Source organism: Ambystoma mexicanum, chromosome 6q (assembly GCF_040938575.1).
Source record: "Ambystoma mexicanum isolate Mex_15411 chromosome 6q, UKY_AmexF1_1, whole genome shotgun sequence".
Taxonomy (NCBI): Eukaryota; Metazoa; Chordata; class Amphibia; order Caudata; family Ambystomatidae; genus Ambystoma; species Ambystoma mexicanum.
In genome coordinates, this window is record NC_090937.1 from 97,271,617 (window position 1) to 97,295,693 (window position 24,077).

The 24,077-nt window shown below is 48.5% G+C and overlaps 1 protein-coding gene across 1 annotated transcript in view; it reads left to right on the forward strand.

Moving 5' to 3' along the window:
- Positions 1–24,077, forward strand: part of TSPAN5 (tetraspanin 5) — a 482,577-nt gene that overhangs the window by 441,303 nt on the left and 17,197 nt on the right. Inside the window, exons 6-7 of the mRNA XM_069630543.1 lie at positions 37–84; positions 178–294. Of these exons, the coding sequence (XP_069486644.1) occupies positions 37–84; positions 178–294 (165 nt within the window). The remainder of the gene's footprint in view (positions 1–36; positions 85–177; positions 295–24,077) is intronic.

Sequence of the window (24,077 nt, forward strand, 5' to 3'; positions counted from 1 at the left end):
TGCATTTAATGTCAAAATGTTTCTTTTCGCCTGCAGGAGGATGTCATTAATACGCAGTGCGGTTATGATGTCAGGCAAAAGCCGGTAAGCAGATTTGTTGTTTGTGTTTGGTGTAGTCGTTCCCAGCGTAGAGGAAGTTGTCTGAAAGTGTCCCTTCTTGTCGCCCATCATTTCTAGGAAATTGATCAGCAGGCAACAATTCACACCAAAGGCTGCGTGCCACAATTCGAAAAGTGGCTCCAAGATAATCTAACCATTGTGGCTGGCGTTTTTATAGGAATAGCATTACTACAGGTACAGCTGCATGTGTCCCTTTGGGGTTTTGTTTGGGGCAACAGTCGACCTCACATTCTTTCATGTAGTATCAGGCAATCTGTTGTTGTTCTAAACCTTTATTCAACTTTGTTTTAGTCTTCAGGTGAAAAATGCTTGCCAGCAACATCATAAAATATTAAGAAAATACACAGAATAATATTTCATATGCGTTGTACAAATAGGCTGTACAGTTACTGGCAAATAAATTCAAGTTTAAAACAAAAAAAGAAATCAAATCTGAGAAAATGTGCATTACATTTGTAGTTTAAAACGCATTTAAAAATTATCCAATTAACTATCAAAATATCCTTTTAGATCTCAGTCAAGGGATACCGGGCCTGATGTATATACCTTGATCCAAAATGTACCACATTCAAAGTGAGCGATTATATACACAATGTCATAGCCTCTTCTGTGGATCGGATACCATACAGTCTAAACAATGGTTTAAGGTACCTGACTCTCAAACCTTTTGGTCCTTCACAGACGAGCATGAAATGTAACAGACTCTTCGTCAGCTCCACTAATTGGGCAACTAGTATCTGGTCTATTCTCCCAATGACTTGTGAATTTCCATATTTTTAGGCAGCCAAATCGAAATTCCAAATAGAGAGCACGTGCAAAAGGAGGGGTTATAATGTCGAGGTAGCTTTCATATCCGAGACTGCCTTTGTGGATCAGTCCGTCGCGCCCTACCGTTAAAAATATTGCAGGTGATTTCCATGTTAGCCTTCATGTAAAGGGAAATGACTAGCTTCACCCTGACCTTGGTTTTCCTAGTTATCAATGTTGGGTTATGTGGGCGTGGCTTGATGGCTACGTGAGAGGACGTTCCTTGGAGGAGCTCCCGATGATCCGATCCTGAGAAAAAAGTGATGGTTTTTGGCGGACTTTCGAGCCCACGGTGCATCTAAAGGCGTATGAAAGTGGGGGGCATACGGTGCGTGCCCTCCCCAACGGCAAGACTGCATATTCACGGAACTAGACCCCAAGAAGTTGGCGGTCGCGCAAAGGAAAGGGAGCACCCAAGATGGCCGCCTGTGGACAAAGGGCCATAAAAGGTCTGACGAGCTGAGGAAGACAAGGTTGGTCGGAACGTGGGCGAGCCCAACCAGATGGACGGGTCGCATGCGCCTCGGGCTGAAAGCAAGAACATAAGGGCGAGCCCCTACCACTGCAGAGGCCATGGGTTGTGACGGACTAGCAGCGTGAACCCGCGAGGATACAGCTGGGCGCGTGGGCCCAATCGACGCAACAGGATGTCTTCCAAGGTGGTGCGACCCCAGACCAAGCAGCCTACGATGGAGACCTACGCTAGGTCGCCCTCGGGCGCGGAAGGGGGCAAGAGCAAAGAAACCCCTGCGGCGGCGACGGACCCACCGGGTACCATCCAGGAGGTGCTGGCAGCAATTGCTGACCTGAAGGTGGCCTGGGAGACGAAGCTGGGCCTGGCCATGAAAGAGTTGCAAGAGGGCCTAAACCTCAAGATAGGAGCGGTCCGAGAAGAAGTGAACCTGTTGCGCCAGGATGTGCGAACAATCGCGGAGCGCACTGGGGAACTGGAGCAGGAGTTGGCCCCGACCGTGGAGGCGTGTAATACACACGCCAAGGAACTTCATGCCCTCGTGCAGCGAGTGGGCAATTTGGAGGACAGAGCAGAGCAGGCGGAGGGAATGGAAGGATCGAACCCCACGGATTTCGTTGAAACCATGCTTTTGCAGGAGATTACAGGCGGAGAGCTGACCCAGGGGTTCGCGGTCGAAAGGGCGCACAGGGCCCTGACCAGGAGACCGGCCCCAGGAGCCCCCCCCCGCGGCCGTTGATTGCAAAGATCTTGAACTATCGTGACCGCAAGAAGATTCTCGAATTTTTCCGGAAAGGGGGCACGATAGAAAGGGGGTCAGCGAATATAACAGCGTATCCGGATTACACGCTGCTTGTACAACTGAGTCGAATGAACTTTGGAACGGTGAAGAGGAGGCTCAGAGAGGCAGGCCACCGCTACATGTTGCTTTACCCAGCTAGGTTAAAGGTGATCCATAAGAACAGATCCCTCTTCTTTGAGACGCCGAGCGACGCGATGGAATGGCTGGATATGCAAGGTCGACCACAGGAATCGGATGCCCAGACAGAAGCGGATGGAGATAAGTAGCGCGCTGCAGAGGCACCCGTGAGGCCATAGCTATGACATTGGGACTAGAATATAGTTTGATATTGTGCATGTGTGGGGGAAGTCACGGCATCTGCCGGCGGGTCCCGTTGAATTCACTTCTCCTAAATAGATGACTGGGAGCTCCTGGGGAGCAACCTCTGCACCCGATAGTAGTATACTTAGTTAGGTCACTGTTAGATTGGTGACACCCCGCGGGGTCCTTGTTCTTGGTCACGAGACGGGTCCAGACGTGGGTAGGCCTGAGATCCAGGGATGGAGCTGGGCTATTGTTTGGGGTTGGTGGGGAGGGGGGGGAGTTGTGTGCAGTGGTGTGAGGTTGGAGAAGGGGGGAGGGGGGCACGGGTCGTTAATAGCAGGGAAGGAGCCCGGAAACGACCCAACATGGAGAACATTGCGGGGAGGGATGGGACGGAGATAGACCGACTAGATGGCATCGGGTAATCTCAGTATTGTGACCTGGAATGTACGGGGCCTCAACAGCTACCTTAAACGCAACAAAGTGATGATGTATTTAAAGAGGATGCGCGTAGACATAGCCCTGCTGCAAGAGACCCACCTCACTAGGGAAAGGCTGGAGGTGGTCGGGAGGAAATGGAAGGGCACCGTTGTGGGGCGGCGTACTCGGCGTACGCCAGAGGGGTCGTCACTTGGGTGGCGCCCCACGTGCCGTTTCGAGTGCTTGATTCTACGGTGGACCCGGAGGGTAGAAAGGTGGTGGTAACGGGTCTCTTGGAAAACAGAGAAATACACATCATAAATTTGTACGCCCCCAATAACGATACAGCGGCTTACTTTAGGACCCTCTACGGTAAACTTGGCCCCCTGGCGGGGGGTACGGTAGTGTGGGGGGGGGACTTTAACTGTACCGTAGACCCCAGTATGGATAGGTCCAAGGATAAGGCAGGAAAAATGGCACCGGCGGCTAAAGCGCTGAGTACCCTACTGAAAGACCTAGGCCTAGAGGATGCGTGGAGGAGGCTGCATCCCACGGATAGACAGTACTCACACTACACAGCGCCACATGATTTGTACACAAGGTTAGACTACATGTTTGTAACAGCCGGGACAGTGAGAGAAATAGAAGGAGCAGAATACAAGGCCCGAGTGCTGTCGGATCACTCGCCCTTGGTGGTAGACTGGAGACACCAGCCCCCACGCCCGCAGATCCCTACATGGAGACTTAGGACCGAGGCTCTGCAGGATGAGGGGTTTCGGGAGGGCCTGAGGGACGCCATTGAGGAATATTTTGATAAAAACACAGGAAGCGTAAACTCTGTGGGCACACTGTGGGAAGCGTTTAAGGTGGTGGTGCGTGGGGTAGCTATTTCCCAAGTTAAAGGGCTACAGGGGGGGGGTTGAGAGGGAGCTCCGGGAGGCAGAAAGAGAGCTAGAGGAGCTCACGCGTTGCGTGAGCACCGCTCATGATAACAGAACCAAAGTAGAGGAGCTACAGTTGTCCTGTAGTGCACTCTGGGATACACTGTGCAGACTCAGCTACAGGAAATATACGGAGCGGATACACGCAGGGGGCGATGAGCTGGGTAGATTGTTGGCTTGGCTGTACAAGAGCGAGACCCCCCGCTCGGCGATTAGTGAGATTCAGGGCGAAGGAGGTAGCATATGCAACACCCAGAAAGAGGTAAATGAGGAATTCCTTAAGTTTTACAGACACTTGTGTGAGGACACGGGGGAGGATATGGGTCAAGACATACTAGACACATTGGGGGACATTGAGTTGCCCACCTTAGATGATCTAGAACGCTCTGAGTTGGACGCACCCGTCACCTCGGATGAGCTGGAGGTAGTGATTCGGAACTTGCCCACTTGCAAGGCGCCAGGTTCGGATGGGCTGCCCAGCGAGTTCTATAAAACATACCAGCAAGAGTTGCTCCAGCCACTGCTTGCCACTTTCAACGAGGCCTATGAGAAGGGAGAACTCCCGTTGTCTCTCCGTGAGGCCGTAATCATCCCACTCCTGAAACCAGGCAAGCCGGCCGTGGAGTGCGGGTCTTACAGACCGTTGTCCATGCTCAACCAGGACAGCAAAATACTCACGGCGGTGCTGGCTAATAGACTGAAAAGGGTGATTAAAAAATTGATACACCCAGATAAGACGGGATATGTTCCGGGCAGGAACATCACCGACAATCACCGGAGGCTACACCATGTCATGGACCAAACTGAGGAAGACACGGGCGAGCTGGCCCTAGTGTCGTTAGACGCAGTCAAGGCCTTCGACTTGGTACGATGGCCCTGGCTGAAAGCGGTACTGAAGGGGTATGGAGTGGGACCCGGATACCTCAGATGGGTACAGTTGTTTTACAGCACCCCGATGGCGAGGGTCAAGACAGGGTCCACGGTCTCAGATTCTTGGCAACTGGGCAGGGGGACCAGACAGGGATGTCCCTGGTCACCGATGCTATATATACTGGCATTGGAGCCGCTGGCAATATGCCTGCGTCAACAATATGGGGAGGTGGGCATAAACACGGCCAGTGGAGAGCATTTGATATCATTATATGCGGATGATATGCTCCTTTATTTACGCTACCCAGAAGAAAACCTACAGTACGTCCTAGAGGTGATAGAACGGTACGCCATCCTCTCCGGTATATCGGTGAACCCTGGAAAGTCCAGCCTGTTCCCTTTGGGTAGATATAGGAATGTCCCGGTGCAGAGGCTACCTGTTCTGCCAATACCATGGCAGCCCGTAACATTTAGGTATCTGGAAATAAATATTTACCACAAGATCGAGACAGAACACAAGCACAACACGGAAAAGGCGATAGAGGGGATTAGGAACAGCATGGTATTTTGGTCCAGACTGCCCCTGACCATGATGGGGAGGGCTGCCTTGCTCAAGATGGTGGTCCTGCCTAGACTCTTGCACTTTTTTACAAACGTCCCGTTTCTGATACCCAGAAGCCTATTTGCGAAACTTCACAGCGTGTGTAGGGGTTTTGTGTGGGGCAGCTCTAGGAATAGGGTGGCTCTGTGGAAGCTCCAGAACCCGTGCGACAGGGGGGGGGATAGGCCTGCCTAACTTCGAACTCTATTATCTGGCGGGGCAGCTGCAGTACGTGGCCAGGTGGCTCTCGACTGAAGATTCGGTGGAAGCCAGGCTCCTGCGCGAAGATACAGCCCCATACTTTCTGATGGAAGTGGTGTGGTTGGGCAGAGATAAACTGGTGGGCAAGGGGCGGTTACTGAGGTTGGGCTGGGAGATCTGGCACAGGACATGGAAAATTGGGGGGGACTCGGAACCATACTCCCAGCAGGCCCCTTTAGCGGCTCTGTGTGGGAGCGACTCCCAACTACTTGAATCGGTCCGCAGATACTGGGAACAGGTAGGCCTAGCCACCCTCGGGGACATATGGCGGGAAGGGGAGGCGGCTGCAGGAAGAGACGGGAGTACATGGTGGCCAATATATAACCTACACTAGGCTGGTGAAAAAGACTAGAGAAAGATGGCCGGAGACAGTGCTCGCGGAGGATCCAGATGCCTCCCTGGAAACTATGTACCATGTATCGGAGGGCGGGCACGAAATATTGAGGATATATGAGCTCCTGCGGGCAAGGGCAGGGAAGGAGTTGCTCCAATTGAGACAAGATTGGGAGGAGGAGGTGGGAGGACCCATGACGGATGGGCAGTGGGAACGGGCCCAGAGGTACCATAAAAAGGTGTCCGGTAACGTGAGATTCCAACAGCTTCAGTTGTATGTTACCCACAGGGCTTATTTAACCCCCGAGAAAATTGCAAAGTTTGGGGGATCAGCTATACAGCAATGCCCCAGGTGTGGGGAGGTGAACGCGGGACTGCTACACATGTTTTGGGCTTGCCCGGAGGTGCATAGATTTTGGAATGAGGTCAAGACGAAACTGGCTGGCGGGGGGGGGGTAGTGCTGGATGTGGAATCGGCCTGGTCATGCTTGCTTGGACTATTCCCTAGACCCTGGCATTTGAAACACATAAGCAAGATGAAGGACCTGGCCTTTGTCTTGGCCAAACGTAGGATCGCCATGGGCTGGAAGGCGGCCCATAGACCCAGGGTGGAATTGTGGTGGACAGACCTCTTGAGATGGGCGGAAGCTGAATCCGTAGTCTGGTTTGAAGCGGTCACCAGTGGGGGCGAAGAAGTAGGGCCCTTGTTGGCCTGGCGGCAATTGATGGCCTCGTTGGCAAACCCTCACCAGGGTGACAACGAAATAGAGGACCCGGTTGATGGCAGTCTAGGTAGTGTGCCACCCAGTGATGTTCCCGTAAATATGTGAGAACTGGCTCTAGTTTAAAGGGGGAGGGGGGAGTTGGGGAGTTTGAAAATGTGTTGAAATATGATGCTTACTATATTTTGAAACGGTTGTAGTGTGTTTGTTTGACCTTAAAAGATCAAATAAAAATATATTAAAAAAAAAAAAAATCAATGTTGGGTTATCCCAATATCAGCTGACGCTCAGTGGTGAGACACTACTTAACATGTACAAACCATGGAAGGCTGCGTCCCCGCTCTAGTGATATCACATGCACTATAGCTTCACGGTACTTAACTAGCAATGGATTTCCCCATATCCTTGGCCAGTAAAACACTGGGCTTTACCAAGCCTCCTCGTCAATAGGGCCAAATCGCATTCTACTGACTCATTTGGACGGCAGTGAAGAAACAAGAGATTCATTTTAAAAAAATTGTTTTCGGAGGTGCGCAAAGAAGTGGCCCCAGTTATCGGAACTGTAAAGGGCTGATGCCTTGGCCTTCAACCTATAGACTTCGAGAGCCGGTTTGATTGAATAAAACCTATTTTTCATGGCGCTGCCATATTATTCAAGGGCAATTATGGCCTTGAGCAGCTGTGACCCCCAACTAAAGTTACCTGCAAAGCGAATGCCCAATTAATCATATCAAGAGACAGATCTTCCAATTCAACAGCCTTAACGCTTATTTAGAAAAAAAGGGGGGTTGAGGCCCCTAACGCTTACGTGGAGAGCTTTTTTGTCATTCTTAGGGCTGAAAATCATGACCTTCGTCTTTGTAGAGCTAGGCAATATGTGCTGCAAACACATTTACTAATGCGGTTTGTTGTTTGGAGAAACTTTGTATGACCAGATCTTTCCCAGTAATATGTAACCAGACAGTGCTACACAGGATAACGCCCTGTGTTGGTGCTAACACAAGCAATACTATACAATACAGGTGGCAGGGAACAAAGTTTAAAAAAAGAAAGCTATAGAGTTTGTCCTCTGATAAGTACAACACAACAGTGCAAACATGCAAAGCACTTCGAATGTGTGTGAGTACTGCAGTTATGAGGGGCTAAGGGGATCCGAAAGCTAAGTGTCTAGTCCTAGATTTTAAGTGACCGATCACCATGCTCATTTCCATTTGCCATGTTAAATGGAGATAAAGGGAGGCTGAAGCAATTTAGTTTCCAATCCGTAGTTCTTTATAAAGGGGGGGTGGGGGCAGTCACAGTGGAGCACAGATTGACTACTGTGACGGCAATGGTGGTAGTGGCATGGCCAGGCCGGTTTGTGCAGTAAAGACCTAGGCTGCAACCTGACCCACACACCAAGCAACAGTGAAGTACCGACTTAGTGAGGGCACTATCACAGCGAGTTGGAGCTTCTGTTATGTGGGCATCATCCTGGTTTATGGCGCTGTGTGCACTGCTGTGATTGGGCATATGCAGACTGGCTAGACCAATGCCTGGGTACGGTTGGTCCATGCCATACCTTCTAGCGGACAGAAAGGAAATGGCCAGGCCTGTTACCACTGAGCATGTGCAGAGTGGCGTATTCAGTTACTGGACACATGTAGACTAAGTTCGAGGGGATTGGGTCCTCCGACGTATTCCATATCTATGACAGGTAATGTCCACAGCTGTGCTGCTTCGGAAAATCTTTGGCTCCTGCGTCGATGACGTCGATGCATCGTCCCCGAGAACCTCCGCCGACGTCACCCGATGTGATAAGTAGGACGCACGACGCCCATAGCCTCAGTTCCGTTTTTTCCGCGAACGAGTTCGCTTCGTGAATCTCGGTACGCCTTGACTCGTTGGAGTTGCTGTTTTCTTTCTCGGTTCGTTGAACCTGTTCGGTTGGTGTGAAGACCTGTTTGTGGCGATGTCTTTTTCATCTTCGACCCCGCGTCCGGGCTTCAAGAACTGCGGGGACTGTGGGTCCAAGATGTCGGTCACGGACTCGCACAACGCCTGCCTCTGGTGCCTCGGGGAGGCCCACGATACGGACGACTGCGTCGACTGCCAGTCGCTCACTGCAAAGGCCTTGCGAGAACGCAAGAAGAAACTGTCGGTAGGTCAGGTGTCTAAGCCCCGGAAGTCGAGGTCTGCGGGGCTTTCGACCGATGACTCGAGGGGTGACTCTCCTCGTAGTCGTCGAAAGTCCGGTGGGTCTCCTTCCAGGAGTCTGTCTCGCCACTCCTCCGCCTCTTCTAGGCATTCCAGGAAGCGCCGGCATAGGTCGCCTTCCCCGTCCTCTTCCGAGGACTCCGCCCGTTGGCGGGTCGCTTATCCCTCCATGCAAGCGACACCGGAGGAATGGGCTTCCTTCGGGAAGCAGATGCTAGCGATTCTGGAATCGCAGGGCACCGGTCCGTCTGCGCTTCCGAGTGGGGTCGGTCGGCACCGGTCGAGAGACACTGCCCGTACGCCTTCGGGCTCGGGTGGTCGGCACAGCTCGTGGAAGAGGTCCCGCTCGGACAAGGGTAGCCGTTCTCGCCATGCCCATTCCAGGTCCCCGTCCTCGACGCGCTCGAGACCGCGTGATCCTGTGCCGTCTTCGAAGAAGACATCGACGCCTGTGGTGCCGAGGTCGTCGACGATTTCTCTCGAGGTTCCGTCTTCAAGGGGGTCGTCGACACCGTTGGCGCCCAGGTTGTCGAGAGACATGCTCGGAGCTCCGGCTGGATGCTGGAGGTGTTGCAGCTGACATCGACGCCTTTTCTGTCGACGCCGGCGCCGACTCGCTCAGTGCCCTTGACGCCTTTTCTGTCGACGCCGGTGCCGACTCGCTCGGCGCCCTCGATGCCTTTCGAGGCGGTGGTGTCGGAGGGGCCCCATGGCACGGGGTTTGCCCCCAAAAAGGCTATGGCCCGGCACTGCTTTGGTCTGCAGAGGTCTTCCTCTCCCCGCCTGGAGTATATTTCAGAGGGTGATGAAGGCTCTGATGGCGGCCTGGTTCCGGATGACCTTATCTCGGGCCATAGTCAGTTTGATGACCTGAGGCAGTCACTGCATGGTGCCAGTGGACTGGACACCTCTCCGGAGGTGGAGTTTTGTCGGCCGGAGCCTGGCACTCATGCTGATTCTTCATATCAGCACCTTATGTCTCGGGTTACCGAGTACTTGGGTTGGTCAGCTCCCCCAGGGGATTTCGTTCCGGATGATCTCACGGACATCCTTGATCTCGGTCCACCCACTGACCCAGTTTTGCCTTTTCATATGGCTTTGAAGAAGGGTGGCGGCGGCTTGGACTGCTCCGGAGAGTCTCCCGGCAGTGGGCAAGTCTAGCCAGTAGCGACCCCTGCTACTTGTCTAGGCACCCCACCCCGGAGAGTTTGGTGGTGCAGGTGGCTACGGCCCCGGCTAAGCAGGTGTCGTATCCTACCATCCCTCCGGATAGGGACGACAAACGTTTTGGGCTGGGCGAAGAAAGTGTTTTCTTCTGGGGGTATGGTGCTTCAGGCGGCCAACTCCATATGAGCCTTGTCTCGTTTCACACACACTCTGTGGAACTGTGTTGCATTAACGGCTGATCATATTCCCGAAGGGGACCAACGGGATGGTTTCCTTGCTATGGTTCAGGATGGCAAGGATGCCATGTGTGAGGCTGTTCAGTCGGGTTTGGACTTGGCGGATTGTGTCAGCCGGTCCATGGCGGCGAGCACCGTAATGCGCAGGTCTGCGTGGTTGAGGAAGTCTGCGTTCGCTCCCGATGTGCAGTCCCGCCTCCTCAACATGCCCTTTGACGGTGAACACCTTTTTGGCAGCAAGGCTGACGAGAGCCTTGAGAGGTTGCAGACCTCCAAAGCTGCAGCAAAGTCGTTGGGCGCTGCAGTTCGCCAACCTCTGCGTTTTCGTCCTAGGGTACAGCAATGGAGGGGAGGTTCCTTTCGCTATTACTCGTCCTTCAGTAAAGCGAGAGGAGCTAGCAGTCAAAGAGGCCATCGTAAGAGTGCCAGAGGTGGAAACAAAGGTACTCGAGGTGCCAAGGCCGCTCGGGCAGTTGCCTCTTTGTCCTCAGGCAACGCCGCAGCCGCTACCACTCAGTCATGAGGCCAGGTCCCATGGTTCGCCGGTTGGGGGAAGGCTGGCGCAGCATCTTGTAGAGTGGCAAGCCATTACTTCGGATGTGTGGGTTCTGGAGATCATAACCCACGGCTACTGTCTTCCTTTTCGGCAGAGGCCTCACGACAATCCACCAGGGAATCTCTTTGAAGAGTCCGGATCCGCTCCTTGCGCAGGAAATTCAAGCCCTGCTGGAGAAAGGCGCCATAGAACTGGTGCCTGTAGCGGAGAGGAACAAGGGATGGTATTCCCCTTATTTTTTGAATTCAAAGAAAGACTGGGGATTGAGACCCATCATGGACTTGCGCGGTTTGAACAAACTCCTCAGGAAGGACAAGTTCAAGATGGTGACTCTTTCTCAAGTCCTCCAGGCCCTTCAACTTCAGGATTGGTTGGTGTCTCTCGACCTCAAGGATGCTTACTTCCATGTGCCGATCCATCCCAAGCACAAGAAGTACCTGAGGTTCGCGGTTGGTGACTCGCACTTTCAGTTTCGGGTCCTGCCGTTCGGATTGACCTCCGCCCCGAGGGTTTTCACCAAGCTCATGGTGGTGGTGGCAGCGCATCTCAGGAAAGGGGGGATTCACGTCTACCCCTACCTGGACGATTGGTTGATCAGGGGGAGCTCTCCCGAGCAAGTCCTGGATCATCTGTCCATCACCTGCCACTCCCTTCACAGGCTGGGCTTCTCCCTCAATTTAAAGAAGTCCCATTTGACATCAACGCAGCGGCTCCAGTACATCGGAGCAGTGCTCGACACGTCCCTGGGGCAGTGTTTTCCTCCTCAGGTGAGGGCTCTTCACATTCAGCAGATGGTGCACAAGTTTCAGTTTGCCCAGACTCTCCCAGCGACCGAGTTCTTGAGACTGCTCGGCCTTATGGCATCCTGCATTCTTCTGGTGCCAGAGGCTCGTCTGCGGATGAGATCTTTGCAGTGGGCACTCAAGCTCCAGTGGTCTCAGTCCTCCGGCAGGCTGTCGGACCCTGTTCAGGTGCCACCCTCGGTAGCCCGGGACCTTCTGTGGTGGGCCGTCGAGGGCAATCTGATGAAGGGTGGCCCATTTTGGCTGCCCTGGCCAGAGGTGACGATCGTGACGGACGCATCCCTCACGGGATGGGGAGCTCATGCCAACGAGAGCTCATGCCAACGAGCTGACAGTCAGCGGTCGTTGGTCTCCGTCGGAGTCCAGACTCCATATCAATCTGTTGGAGCTGAGGGCCGTCAGGCTTGCCCTGAAGGCTTTTCTGCCGACTGTGCGCGGGAAGAGTGTCCTGATTCTGATGGACAACACGGTGGCCATGCACTACCTCAACAAAAAGGGGGGGGCAGGGTCACTTCCGCTGTGCAGGGAGGCGATGCAGCTCGAGTTCTGGGCCATCCAGCAGGAAGTTTCGATCTCGGCAGTTCATCTGGCCGGAGACAACAACGAGACGGCGGACGCTCTGAGCAGGCGGAGCACGATCTCTCACGAGTGGGTGCTGGCTCAGGAGATTCTCCTGGAGATCTTCGCCCTTTGGGGGACCCCTCAAGTGGATCTCTTCGCCTCTAGTGTCAACCGGAAGTGTGAAAGGTTTTGCTCGCGGGAATTTCCTCCAAAAGGAGCCTTAGGAGACGCGTTCGTGGTGGAGTGGTCATTCCCACTGCTGTACGCGTTTCCTCCAGTCCCCGTCATCCCGCAAGTGTTGCGGAGGTTATGGAGGTTCGGTTCCCGGATGATCCTCATTGCTCCGGCATGGGCCCGGAGGACGTGGGACCCGGACCTTCTAGACTTGTCCATCTGCCCTCCACGTCGCCTTCCCTACCGAGACGATCTGCTCTCACGGGAGGGGGGGTCAGGTTCTCCATCAGAGGTCAGATCCCTCATTCTTCACGCTTGGCTTCTGAAAGGTTGAGGTATAAGGATTGGGACCTCCCTGAAGACGTGATGGAGGTGTTGCTCTCGGCCAGGCGGCCGGCAACAAAGTCTCTGTACCGTTGGAGAAAGTTCTGTGACTGGTGCAGAGTTCAGAATGTGGATCCTTTTGAATGCGACATTCCCATGGTTTTGTCTTTTTTGCTTTCTTTGGCCCATAGGGGCTTGCAAGTGGGGACCATTAAAGGTTACCTGGCGGCGCTGTCCATATTTAAGCGCTCGTCTGAAGAGTGTTCATATTTTAAGATTCCTTTTAGTTTCGCAGTTTTTGAAAGGGCTCACTAATGTGTTCCCTCCGTCACCTTTTTTGGTGCCAGGTTGGGATTTGAACCTTGTTCTTAAGTTTCTTATGGGTGCTCCGTTTGAGCCTTTACATTCTTGCCCTTTAAGGCTGTTAACTCTGAAAACTGTGTTTTAGTTGCGGTTACTTCCGCTCGCAGAGTGAGTGAGTTACAGGCACTTTCAGTTAAGCCACCCTTCACTGTGTTTCACAAGGACAGGGTTGTCCTTAGAGTTCGTCCTTCTTTTCTTCCGAAGGTGGTTTCGGAATTTCATTTGAGCCAGAAGGTTGTTCTTCCGGCGTTCTATCCTCCTCCACATCCTGAGTGTTACCGCTTGGCGGGTAAGGACCCTCCGGCTGGCTTGCAGGCCCATTCTACCAGAGGAGTGGCTGCGTCTACTGCCCTGCAGAGGGGAGTTCCTATTCGTCACATCTGTGATGCAGCCACCTGGGCTTCAGTACATACTTTTGTACGTCACTATTCCCTCGATTCCATCAGAGGGCAAGATCTGGCGTTTGGCAAGGCTGTTCTCTATTCCGCAATTTGATTGGGCATGCTAAATTTGTATTCTAAATTCTTTCCCACCTCCTTGCTTGGTACTGCTTTGGGAGTCTGTCATAGATATGGAATACCTCGGAGGACCCAATCCCCTCGAACAAGTTACTTTCTTACCTGGTAACGTTCTTTCGATGGGATGGTCCGACGACGTATTCCATATCGCTCCCTCCCTATCGGTGTCCCCTGCACTCATCTTGTTCGACATTATGGGTTTGGGAGTAGCAGGGGTGTCACCCGCCTCCATTACATGGAAAACGGGGGACAAGAGGAAAAAAAAGGGACCCTGCGGCATCAGCTCCCATCTTATAATTGAGAGATGGAACTTCGTGGCAGGGAGACGCCCTAAGCAGGAAGCCGAAAGTGGGTGATTGGGGTCTTTTGGGTGTTGGGGTGGTGGGTAGAGGGGATAAAGGCATGCAAAAATGTCCACTTCACTTTTTTTCCCCTCGCGGTCGAATCCGCTGCTAATTTATCATGTATGTCCTATGTCAAGAAATACTAGCTACAGTGGTCGTTGTTCTACGATCTATGTTTTTGCATTTGATGTAATTTTTATTCTTGGCTGGTATTTAAGATTGTTTCAATAGGTAGACATCAACCATGCAGACCTAGGGTTGGCACAGCAGTGAATGTACGAAGCAGCAACGTGCACTGGCAGCAAATAGCAATGTATTTTTTTCGTGGAACTAATACACACGAGTAGCAGGCATGGGTTTTGCATCTGTGTTCTGTAGCAAAACAGTCAAGACTCACAATCGACTGCATCTCATCAGCCGGTGACAAAGGGTGCTGGGTTATGTATGTTGAAGGGGGGTGTGGGAGGGTCCTGCATGCCAGATTCTGTACCAGATCGTCCCGCACAGTGTGTGTGTTGAACTAATTCATCGGTATGAATCTATCGGGTGGTAATAGCCCTACATACATGGTCGGCGTGTATAATGGCACCGGGAAAAGTTAGTGGTGATATATAGGTGACCATATATATAGGGACTGGGGGAGCAGGGCTTGCGGGAGTGTCCCCCTAACCCCTTGAACATAAAAGAGTTTGGGGGTTGCAGCGGTGTTCCCCGCATGTTCCATCTAATAACGTCCGCGCAAAAAACGGCAATTTCTGTTTTTTTTTTTTTTTTTTTTTTTTTTTTTTTTTTTTGCAAGCCGTTATTTTTGAGGGGACATTATTACATGGAACCGGTATGAATCAATGATCCCTTAATTTGTGACACTGGTCTGCGAATTTAGTGAGAACAAAGACTTTGACTCCTTGTTTTATTCAATTCCAAATATCAGCGCCTGTCATGTTTTGACTCGACATAACCTTCTCAAACCTTTCTTTGTTACTTCATCGTGAAACTGAGTGGACTGAGTGAAACGGAGTATAGCAGAATGAATCCCAATTCAGTCGCTCGGCTCTTTTTGCAGCCACCCACGCCTCAAAACCTGACATAATACATTATCACTACCAAAGGCGGTTTCGTTCACCCCCTCAACATCTGGAAAAGAGCTCATCTCCACACTTTCCACTGTGCAAAGAAATATTGGTTTCTGAGTCATTTCCATAGTCACTTGCAGTAATTCTCTTTTCCTCAGTTCCTTTTCCGATAAGATGACATCCTAAACATTGCTGCTTGCATTCCCTTTTGCCAGTGTGCCACTTTTTAGGGAGCCCACATTTTGATACTCCTTTTTAAGGAGAACAGGGTTGGGTATGGGCTGGTGCGCTAGTGGGCAAAATTTGCCATGTTTTTCTATGTAATTCCGTACAATACACACACTTCGCTGTTAATGGGCTAAGATTTCCAGTTTCAGTCAACACTTGCTGCATTTCCCTACAATGCGGCCACACAAGGTTTGGGTTATTCCGAATAGGTGTAAAATAATCAATGTTAAACATCTTAGAGTGGTGTTAAAGTCAAACAGTTTACAGCAGAGACGTTTTTATGGGAGGGCAAAATGGGAACTTGCCCAAGGCCCCCACCTTGAAGGGGGCCCCAGAAGGCTACCTGATCTGAAGAAGTAAGATTCCATTGTTCACTAGTCTTAAATAGCACACGTCAGGATATTTGATGGGGTGCTGCTGAGGCTCTAAACCCATTGCCTTTCCGTTTTGGCAAGTGCATTCTCCTTTTATCAATTCATGTATTGCTTTCTGTGTTCGCTGTTGCATGCATAGTTTGTGTGTTCCTTATGACACAACTCTGTAGCATTCTTTCCTTCATGTGGGAATTATGTGGATCATGTGCAATAGACTATGGTGAAAAGCATATTGATAAATTGAGTGCCACAATGGTTCAGAAGTTAGCTCAGTGTGTGAAGCTCCTATTGCAGAGATATGTGTTCATATGCAAAATCGGAATATCACATTCCAGCAAGGCTGGCTGAGCCTTTCCTATGTCTGAAGTTTATAAACCAGCCTGCATATGCAATTGGTTTTGCAGAACAACATCTGCTGTTATCCGCAATGAACCTGTACCAGATAGCGGTGACTATAAAAACTAACCTATTATCCGTATGGTGAAGGTCTAGAAATTGGTTTGGTCAGATGGGGTGTTGTAAAACCTAGGCAATCGCCTCCAACGATGGCATAAACTGTTAGTCCAAAAGGTGAATAAGTATCCAAATTCAAGACTATGGAACGACAAGAGTTCATGTTTTTATCTTGTATTTGCCAGCAGACGATAGTGATCCTGGTCAAATCATCTAATATATCTTACATTACATCTTACACTTCTGTGAGGTTTGCCCTCTTGCATGCTGCTGGTATCTTTTAGCCCATTACTTGATCTTTCTTCTTATGTTAGCCATTTGGGTGGAAGGGTTGGTAGACAGTAAAGAGCGGACGATATGTTGCAGACCTTAGGCAAGCATATTTTAAGGTCTGCTTGTTTGACACAAAACATTGTTTGCTTTTTGGTAAAATCAAAGGTTTTTATGCACGTTTATAAATGAAAATGTCACAAGCCATTGTTTTGGAAGTATTTAAAGCTTGAAAATACAAATGACAAAAGACAAACCCAGATTAAATGCGTTAAATCACATTGATTGGTAAGCTGGTTCTTGGTACTTCCCTTGATAATGGAGAGAATGAAGCTAAAATAATTCCCATTCTGCATAACACCCTTCTATAATATTTTGTTCAAAAATGGTCGTGTTTGGTAATGTGATTTGTGTACTTTCCAAGTCCGTTTTTTTTAATAAGAAATGAGATTGTTTTAGTTCATGGTAAGAACTGGAAAAGAAATTGTTCAAATGCAGAAATTGCAGAGTTGGCACAAATCCCAGCTTCCCCCTTTCCTCCCTTAACCTGTGTGATCCTGGGCATCTCATTTAATCTTGTATTGCCGAACATCTCAATATTGCAAGTCCCTAAACCTTTCAAAATGTTCAGCCCTTCCGAGTGATTTCCTTCTCATGTTATGACCTTCATAAAAGCCTTATTCATTGTTTCACTGTTAATAGTGAGCATATTGCTTTGCTATCTAATAGCAACACTATTTGAAAAACCTATGCCACTTCTAATCCCAGTCTGTCTGGATAAAGACACCTTTTTGGTAGCTTCTAATCTGCCTCCACTATCCATGCTACGATATGTGTAGCGTTCTCCTTCCTTCAAATTAGTGGTCTCTATCCATGCATGAACACTTTTGCATTCTGTGAGGCAGCTTATCTGAGTTCTGTCTATTATGGGTTACATGTACCTTTTACATACGGTCCTGCATTAATACTACATCTACCTTCTTGGATGATGTTGATAAAAAGTATCCTGTATGTACTAGAACAGTAACCCCTTTGTAGACCGCTAATGTTGGTCTTCAAATGCTACTTGTCATTCTGATTAGAGCAAGAATGAAGAGGGCAAGGGGACTTAAAGGGAGAAAACGTGCTTATTATGCTGCGAGACAGCATATCAACCTATAGGTTGTGAGAGCGATGGGTGGGGAGCGCGACCAGTATTCTTGATCACTAAATTCGTTCGATTTGGTGAAGAGGGGCCCCAAAGATGTCCGTGCCCAGGGCCCCAAAAGTGCTTAAGATGGCCCTGGTTTACAATGTGCTTGCTGGCTCTGTCAGCTAATGCAACCAATTCTTGCCCAGATAAAAGGATTCACAACCAGAGGGCATTTTGTGTGCAAGTAGTAGGTCTGCTGGTGGCACTGCCCAAAAGAGATAACAAAGGGTGTCTGTATGATAAGTGGCCAGAAATAACCACACCATTGTGGCCGTTTCAGTGAGATTGGTGATACACCTGACAGAGCTGTGCTGTCTGGCTTCTTGCCTTCCTGCTGTCGCTTGTGACTTAATTTTATTTTACCACCATCTGCTTTCCATAGTCGCACAACTGGAGAACCTGCACTTACTTTAAGCTTTCAGAAAGATGTTTTAGTTCCTGTAAATTTATAGATTTTATTTGTTGGTAGCTAATCAAGCATTAAAGCCCTTACTGTCGGGCTCTATTGTGTGTTAGGTGACTGCCCCCTAGTGAGCCGAAGGCGAGGATCACTTGGGAGGGCAAAGGTCGCCTGGCCCTCAATAGCGCCTGATAAGGGCTCTAATCCTACTAGAGCTTCTACAGGGAGAAAAAGGGCAGCCCCACCTGAGGCTTCTAGTGACGCATCTTATCCACGTATCCTTGACCAGTGCCCAGTGTGTACACACCAGAGTTGCTTGAAATGCAACCTTTATCAGTGGGTTAGTGCCCCCATTCAAAGCTTGCTGATTGGCTAGAGGGCTGGAAGTTGTGAGAAGTCGAAACATAGAATGCAGGCATCTCGAGCCTGGATTCCACAGTTGGAGTTCCACGTCTAAAGAGAAGATACTCTGCTCTAGTAGTAAAGGGAAAGCAATTCCTGCCAAAATTATGGTGAGCTGTAGTATTATATGGACACTTTAGATACTTTATTGACAAGGCAGTGGAACATAATACTCCCAAAACCATCCCGTTCTCCGGATATCAGTGGCTGATCTGATATACACGGTCTGCCATCAGTACCGCGACCGCCCTCAGTGCTGCCTCTTCCTATCTGCTTTGCTCTTCCTGAACTTTTTCCCCCTTTCTAAAATATCCTCAAATCTGAGGTACTCCAACAATCACCTCTGCCGCTCCATAACATTCTCACATTTGTGGCCTTGTGTAATTTTCGAGTGTTTTAATTACTGTTGCGAAGCATGAATTTTGTTCCCTTATTTTCACATGTATTCTGCTCGCCAATGTGTCTGTCTTGCTGACGGGCAGTCTCCATGTTATAAATGCAAGTCAAGAATAGCCTTGGGCGCCATCATTCACCTATGGTGCCTCATGCAAATGAAACTCTTTCCCGGAATCAATGAATCCATGTTTGCAATGAATGCCAATGGCAGGCGTGGGTCAGGGCTCCGTGCCAACCGATAGCCTGCTGGCATAGACATGGCACTTGCTCCATCTTTTGTCTGTGTCTCAGATAATATAGAAAGTCCCCAAACGATGCAGCCAGCTAAGCATCATCATCTTGATGGTGCTACCAGGGCCAGACAGCAATGGTTCTTGAGACTTACACTCCTGGGCTATAACCAGATCCGACATCTACCATAGGTTGGGGATTGCATTTCCCACGGAGAAAACAATATGTATGACGTTCCCCCTCATGTTCGGAACTTCGCATACATTCCTCGAATACTAGTGTGCATCCGTGTCCTCTTCCATACACTAGTGTTATGAAAATAGTGAGGGAACGCGCCTCTCTTCCTTTCCCTAGATTGCATCGCCAAAACAAATTATTTATTAGGCCTTGGAGAAAGATGGTTTACTTTCACCTTCCTCTTGGGTAAAGATCTGTTAGTTAAAAGCCATGTTCGCTTGGGATCATGTGGTCTAAGGAACCAGGCTGGGTGGTCCATCACTTGATTTTTTAAATGAAAATCAGAAATGCTTTAAGGAAGACTCCTAAAAGCTGTGTCATCAGTTTAGTGCAAGAGATGTTTGCCACACAAGAACTACGTATTGGTCGTACGCCAGACATCCTGTGCCACACAAACTTGTCTCCTGTTGCATGGATGCTCTAAGCAGGCAGATTTTCAAGGCATTTCTGCCACCACAGTGGATTCTCTCCTGCATAGCAATGCTTCAGCAGCCAACATACTTTCATTCTGTAGGACTTCAATTCCAAATGGGCTTTAGGTGAGGTAGCTTAAGCCTCTTACGAGTCACAATCCTATCATAATCTGGAAAAGCCGCTGATGTTTAGGCTGCCACACATTAATTCTGCAAGACCATCCAAAATGAAACTGGAGCCTGATGTGTGCTTTTCCTGTTTTGTAATGTTCTTGCACTGTAAGTGATTTCAATCCGGCACTCCAGCTAAGTCAATGCCTAGTATAGGATGCCCATTGGAAACCCTTATTTTATATATTTTTATGTAAAAAGTTTGTTTAATTCTGGATGATGTGCCCTTATATAACGCCCCTCTATTTGAATTCCCCTGGTCTCACTGAACCAAGAAATAGGTTTGTTTTGCAAATTAAAAGATTTATTTGAAGAATTGAACAATATATATATTACACTTTTATGAATATGAATAATATCTGAATATCACACTTATGAATATGAACAATGATCAGCAATGGGTCATATTACAATATCAAAAATCTCTTTATTCAATTAGGAGTAGGAATAGGAGGATTAATGTAGCAGAGAATACTTTGCATGGGTTCAATAGCTTTCAATTATAGGAAGAAATGCAACACAGAAATTAAACTTGATATGACTTCAATCAAGACAATATGATCACTCTTTCCCCCTGTTATTACTCACTCCCCCCAGTATGCAATATGAAGAGATGGAATGAGGGCACACATGTATCAGGAATAACAATCTACAATTCAGTTCAATCCCACTTCCCCCAGCAAGCTGGAGAGAACAGGTATGATTTTAAAACGGGTCAATCGCTTTTAAATGTGATTTGCAATGAATGGGAAAAAGGCTAAAAATGACTTTAATTCACGAATTGGATTCAGAACTAGTGAGAGTTGCCTTGGATTGGTTCAGGTCAACACTAGCAATGAAGAGAGAGCTGTTTTTCTATGTGGTGAAATTTAGCCAAATTGCAAATCGCGGCCCCTTTTCCGTGTGCAGGAAACGCGATTGCGGAAAAACTATAAGGAATTGGAATGTCATTTGAAAGCTGAGGATGTTACCTTCGTTTCTACGACGTGCGGTTCAAAAGTTAGAGGTTTTTGTGAAGGTCGATTTTCAGAAATAGTCAAGATTTCTAAATGAAAGATTGCGCTTTAAAGATTCGGAACCAATATGGACTTATACTAAGGGGCTATGAAAGTACAAGATACCCAACGGGACAACCACCAGACCAGGGCGCCTTCCGCTCTGATTGTTGTCCGCCAAGACACTTGACTTTCTTCAAAATATCAGCGCATAGATGATTATCGCTACAGTTATCACAGACAATATAATGAGAAGAATTCAGGATGGACACAAGATTCTATAATGCAGTTCTGGATAGGTTGAAATTGATTTAATAGGATTACTTTAAACTAAGAGATGACTATGGACAGTTCTACGCGGAATACTTACAACTATGGCTTTGGAATGGAATGGGCCCGTCAAAGATCTGGTCAAGGGTTTGGCTGGGATTCTCTCGCCACCGGACAGGATTAGGGCACCTGGACTCTGCTCTCAGCAAGGCACTCTGGTCTGCGCGGCCTCTTGGACTGGATCTGACAGGTTCTGGATTACAGCTCTGCTGGACGGATCTGAATCTTGGTTCTAGCACGGGGTTCTTGGCCAGAAGCAAAACAGCTCAGCTGTTGAATTGTTTAGTTAGGCCCCGTGGAAGTTTAGGGGTTAGAATCATGTTGCAAAAGATTCTGAGACCTGCTGAAAAAGGGTTCAGCTTCTTGGGTTAGGCCTCTCTGCTTCAAAGTTCTAGAGTTTGGTTCTAGAGTCTGGTCTCTGGATCTGTCTGGAGCCTGGATCTTCCTGCAGGGTGCTTCACCAAGAAATCAGTTGAGGAGTGGACAAAGTGTCTTTCTAGGTCCTCATCAGTCCCTATGTATCCATTTCCAAAGTGGGTGGGGAGGCTGATTCTACTATACCCAACCCTCTAAGGATCTGATAGGTCAGAGAATTCCCTGTCCCCTGATTTGAGAAAGGAATTGTGTGTCATCAGGTGTCGGAGTGATGCTGGGTTTATGGCCCAAAGGAAATTCCCCCCTTTGCTTTTTCTTAGGAAATCTATTTTCCCCCAAAAAACATATTTCCAAGATACACAAGTTGTTCATAATACATAATTACATGACAGATTGCCTAAGGTACTTTTCTGTTCAACTCCCATCTTCCTGCGAGCTATGGTTCATAAATGACAACTTGTTCGCGCTTTTGGTGGGTTTCTCAATGTTAGTTCTGCACCAATTTTTATACATACATGCATGCACGTCCCCTCTGGGCACATTCCTGTAATTTTTCATGTTCCTAATATAAACACCATGGCTACAATATGAATAATTTCCGGGGTTCAGTCTCAGAAAATCGCAGATTCCAACTTAGTCTTAAACTGTGAGTGAATTTTTCATTTTAACAATCTCTAAGTTTCATATTTTTGTCAGTTCAGTACACTTAGCTATAAGCATTTTTCTAAACATACATTTAATCCAATGTCAAATCAACAATTTCAGTCCGGCCCGCCTCCAGAGCTGGGCTGAGTCAGAGGGTCACATGGCCTGCCTTCCTGCCAGAGCAGTTTGTTGTCAGTCAGACCCGAATTAGCATTCCTCTTCAGCCCAAGGAATCCATTGTTTCTTTCTCCAGGCAGCACAGGAAATTTCCCCCCCCTCCTTATTAACAGGCCAATGTGATATCCTCCTTTTTGGTGGGAATGAACAAGTTGTGAGTTTCCCAGGGGAAGAAGGCCTCTTGGAAGTTTTAACTGAATCAGGTTACCTTCTGGTCAATTGTAACATAGTTCCTTGTGAAAAAAATACATTTATACATTTAAAATAAGCAAACCCATCTTTACTTCCAGTCCTTTTTCAACATGAAAATCAAAGTGTGGCACTCTTATATGGCATTTTGATGGAACTCTCTTCTTTGGCATAGTTTGAGTTCAATGTTCACTTTACACATAATAGGTTTTAAATCGCTGGCTTCTGACAGAGGTGAGTAACGGTACTACACCCATTTTTGACAGCTTTCTTTCCATCAAGTATCTTTAAAAGAGGATTTTGTTCTGATAACATATGATTCTTGCTTGTATTTATGTGGATTCTTGAAGTAGAATAATGTGGAACACCCAACAAGGAGGTTGGATCTATTAGGTGGTTTGTGAGCCATGATTTTTGCACATTTTTGACAATCAAGAAAACTGATTTCCAAACAGCTCTGTGTTTCTTTTTGGCAATCAGCATTGCTTTTTCACGTGATTTCAGGCTACTTTGTGGGTAGCCCAATGGTGGGTTTTGGCAGTGATCTCCTGTGCTCACTAAGATAGGCAAAAGTGGATGGCGGCCTATTTTTCAGGTTTTTACTGCACAATTTTGGGTGATTTTTAGCGAGCAGCATGCTTTACAGTGGCCATTTCTGAGGTTTCTGCTGCCAGCAATGAACAGTAATGTTGCAGGGCCTGGACCAGTGGGTTGACATCCCACAGCACACTGGAAATAGAGGTTCTTGCAGTACAAATGAGAATAACAACCTAACTTTTTCAGTGGCTGCTGTAACCCTGTTCCTTTATTTAAATTCTTAAAAACACGCTACATCGCCCGAAGGCCTCAAGGCGCACATGAAGCATAAAGAAACACACAGAAAACAAACAAGCAGCCAGGCATCAGAAGGGAGATAACTAACTAAATGTCCATAAGGAGGCTATATAGCCCTGAACAAGAAGGTTTTTAGTTCCTTTTGTGATGTGGCGGATTTAAGACCCAATGGAATGGGAATTCCATGTGTCGGGAGCCAAGACGTCAAAAACTGTTTTTCCAAACTTGATTGATCGAAACCGGGGTTGGCACAATTGAGCCTGATCTAAGGACCTCCGGGATCATATAGGAACGTACGTGTAGATTCGTTCACCAGGATAGCTGGTCGCCGTCAGTTGCTTCTTTCCCTCAATGTGTGAGGGCAGTAACTTCAAACTGGCAGCTCTGGCCGAACTTACAACTGTGCATTAGAGATGAATTTTTAAAGAACTCAGGGTGACGTGTGACACAGTTGTCGATTGCACACGTGACCCTATCATTAAGTATTCTGATTTTTATTGAGACAGGCTATTGGGCAGCTCAGTCTACGGTGGTCCCTGTACCTTTTCCCTGCATCTTGAAGGGGCCACCCACCTCTGTATCCCAGGCTCATGTGATTTTTTTTTTTTTTTTTTGTTTTTTTATAGACTGGTTTCCCCAACGCCTGGAACATCCTCTCGCCTCTCTCCTCTGGCCCCTCTCCTGTGGCCTCTCTCACCTCTCCCTTAGTTTCTAGGTGACCTCAACAGGGATAGCGTAATTTTACTGTCCTGCAATGACATTTCAGTTCTTATTCTTGTGCTTCCCTCCACTACTGTC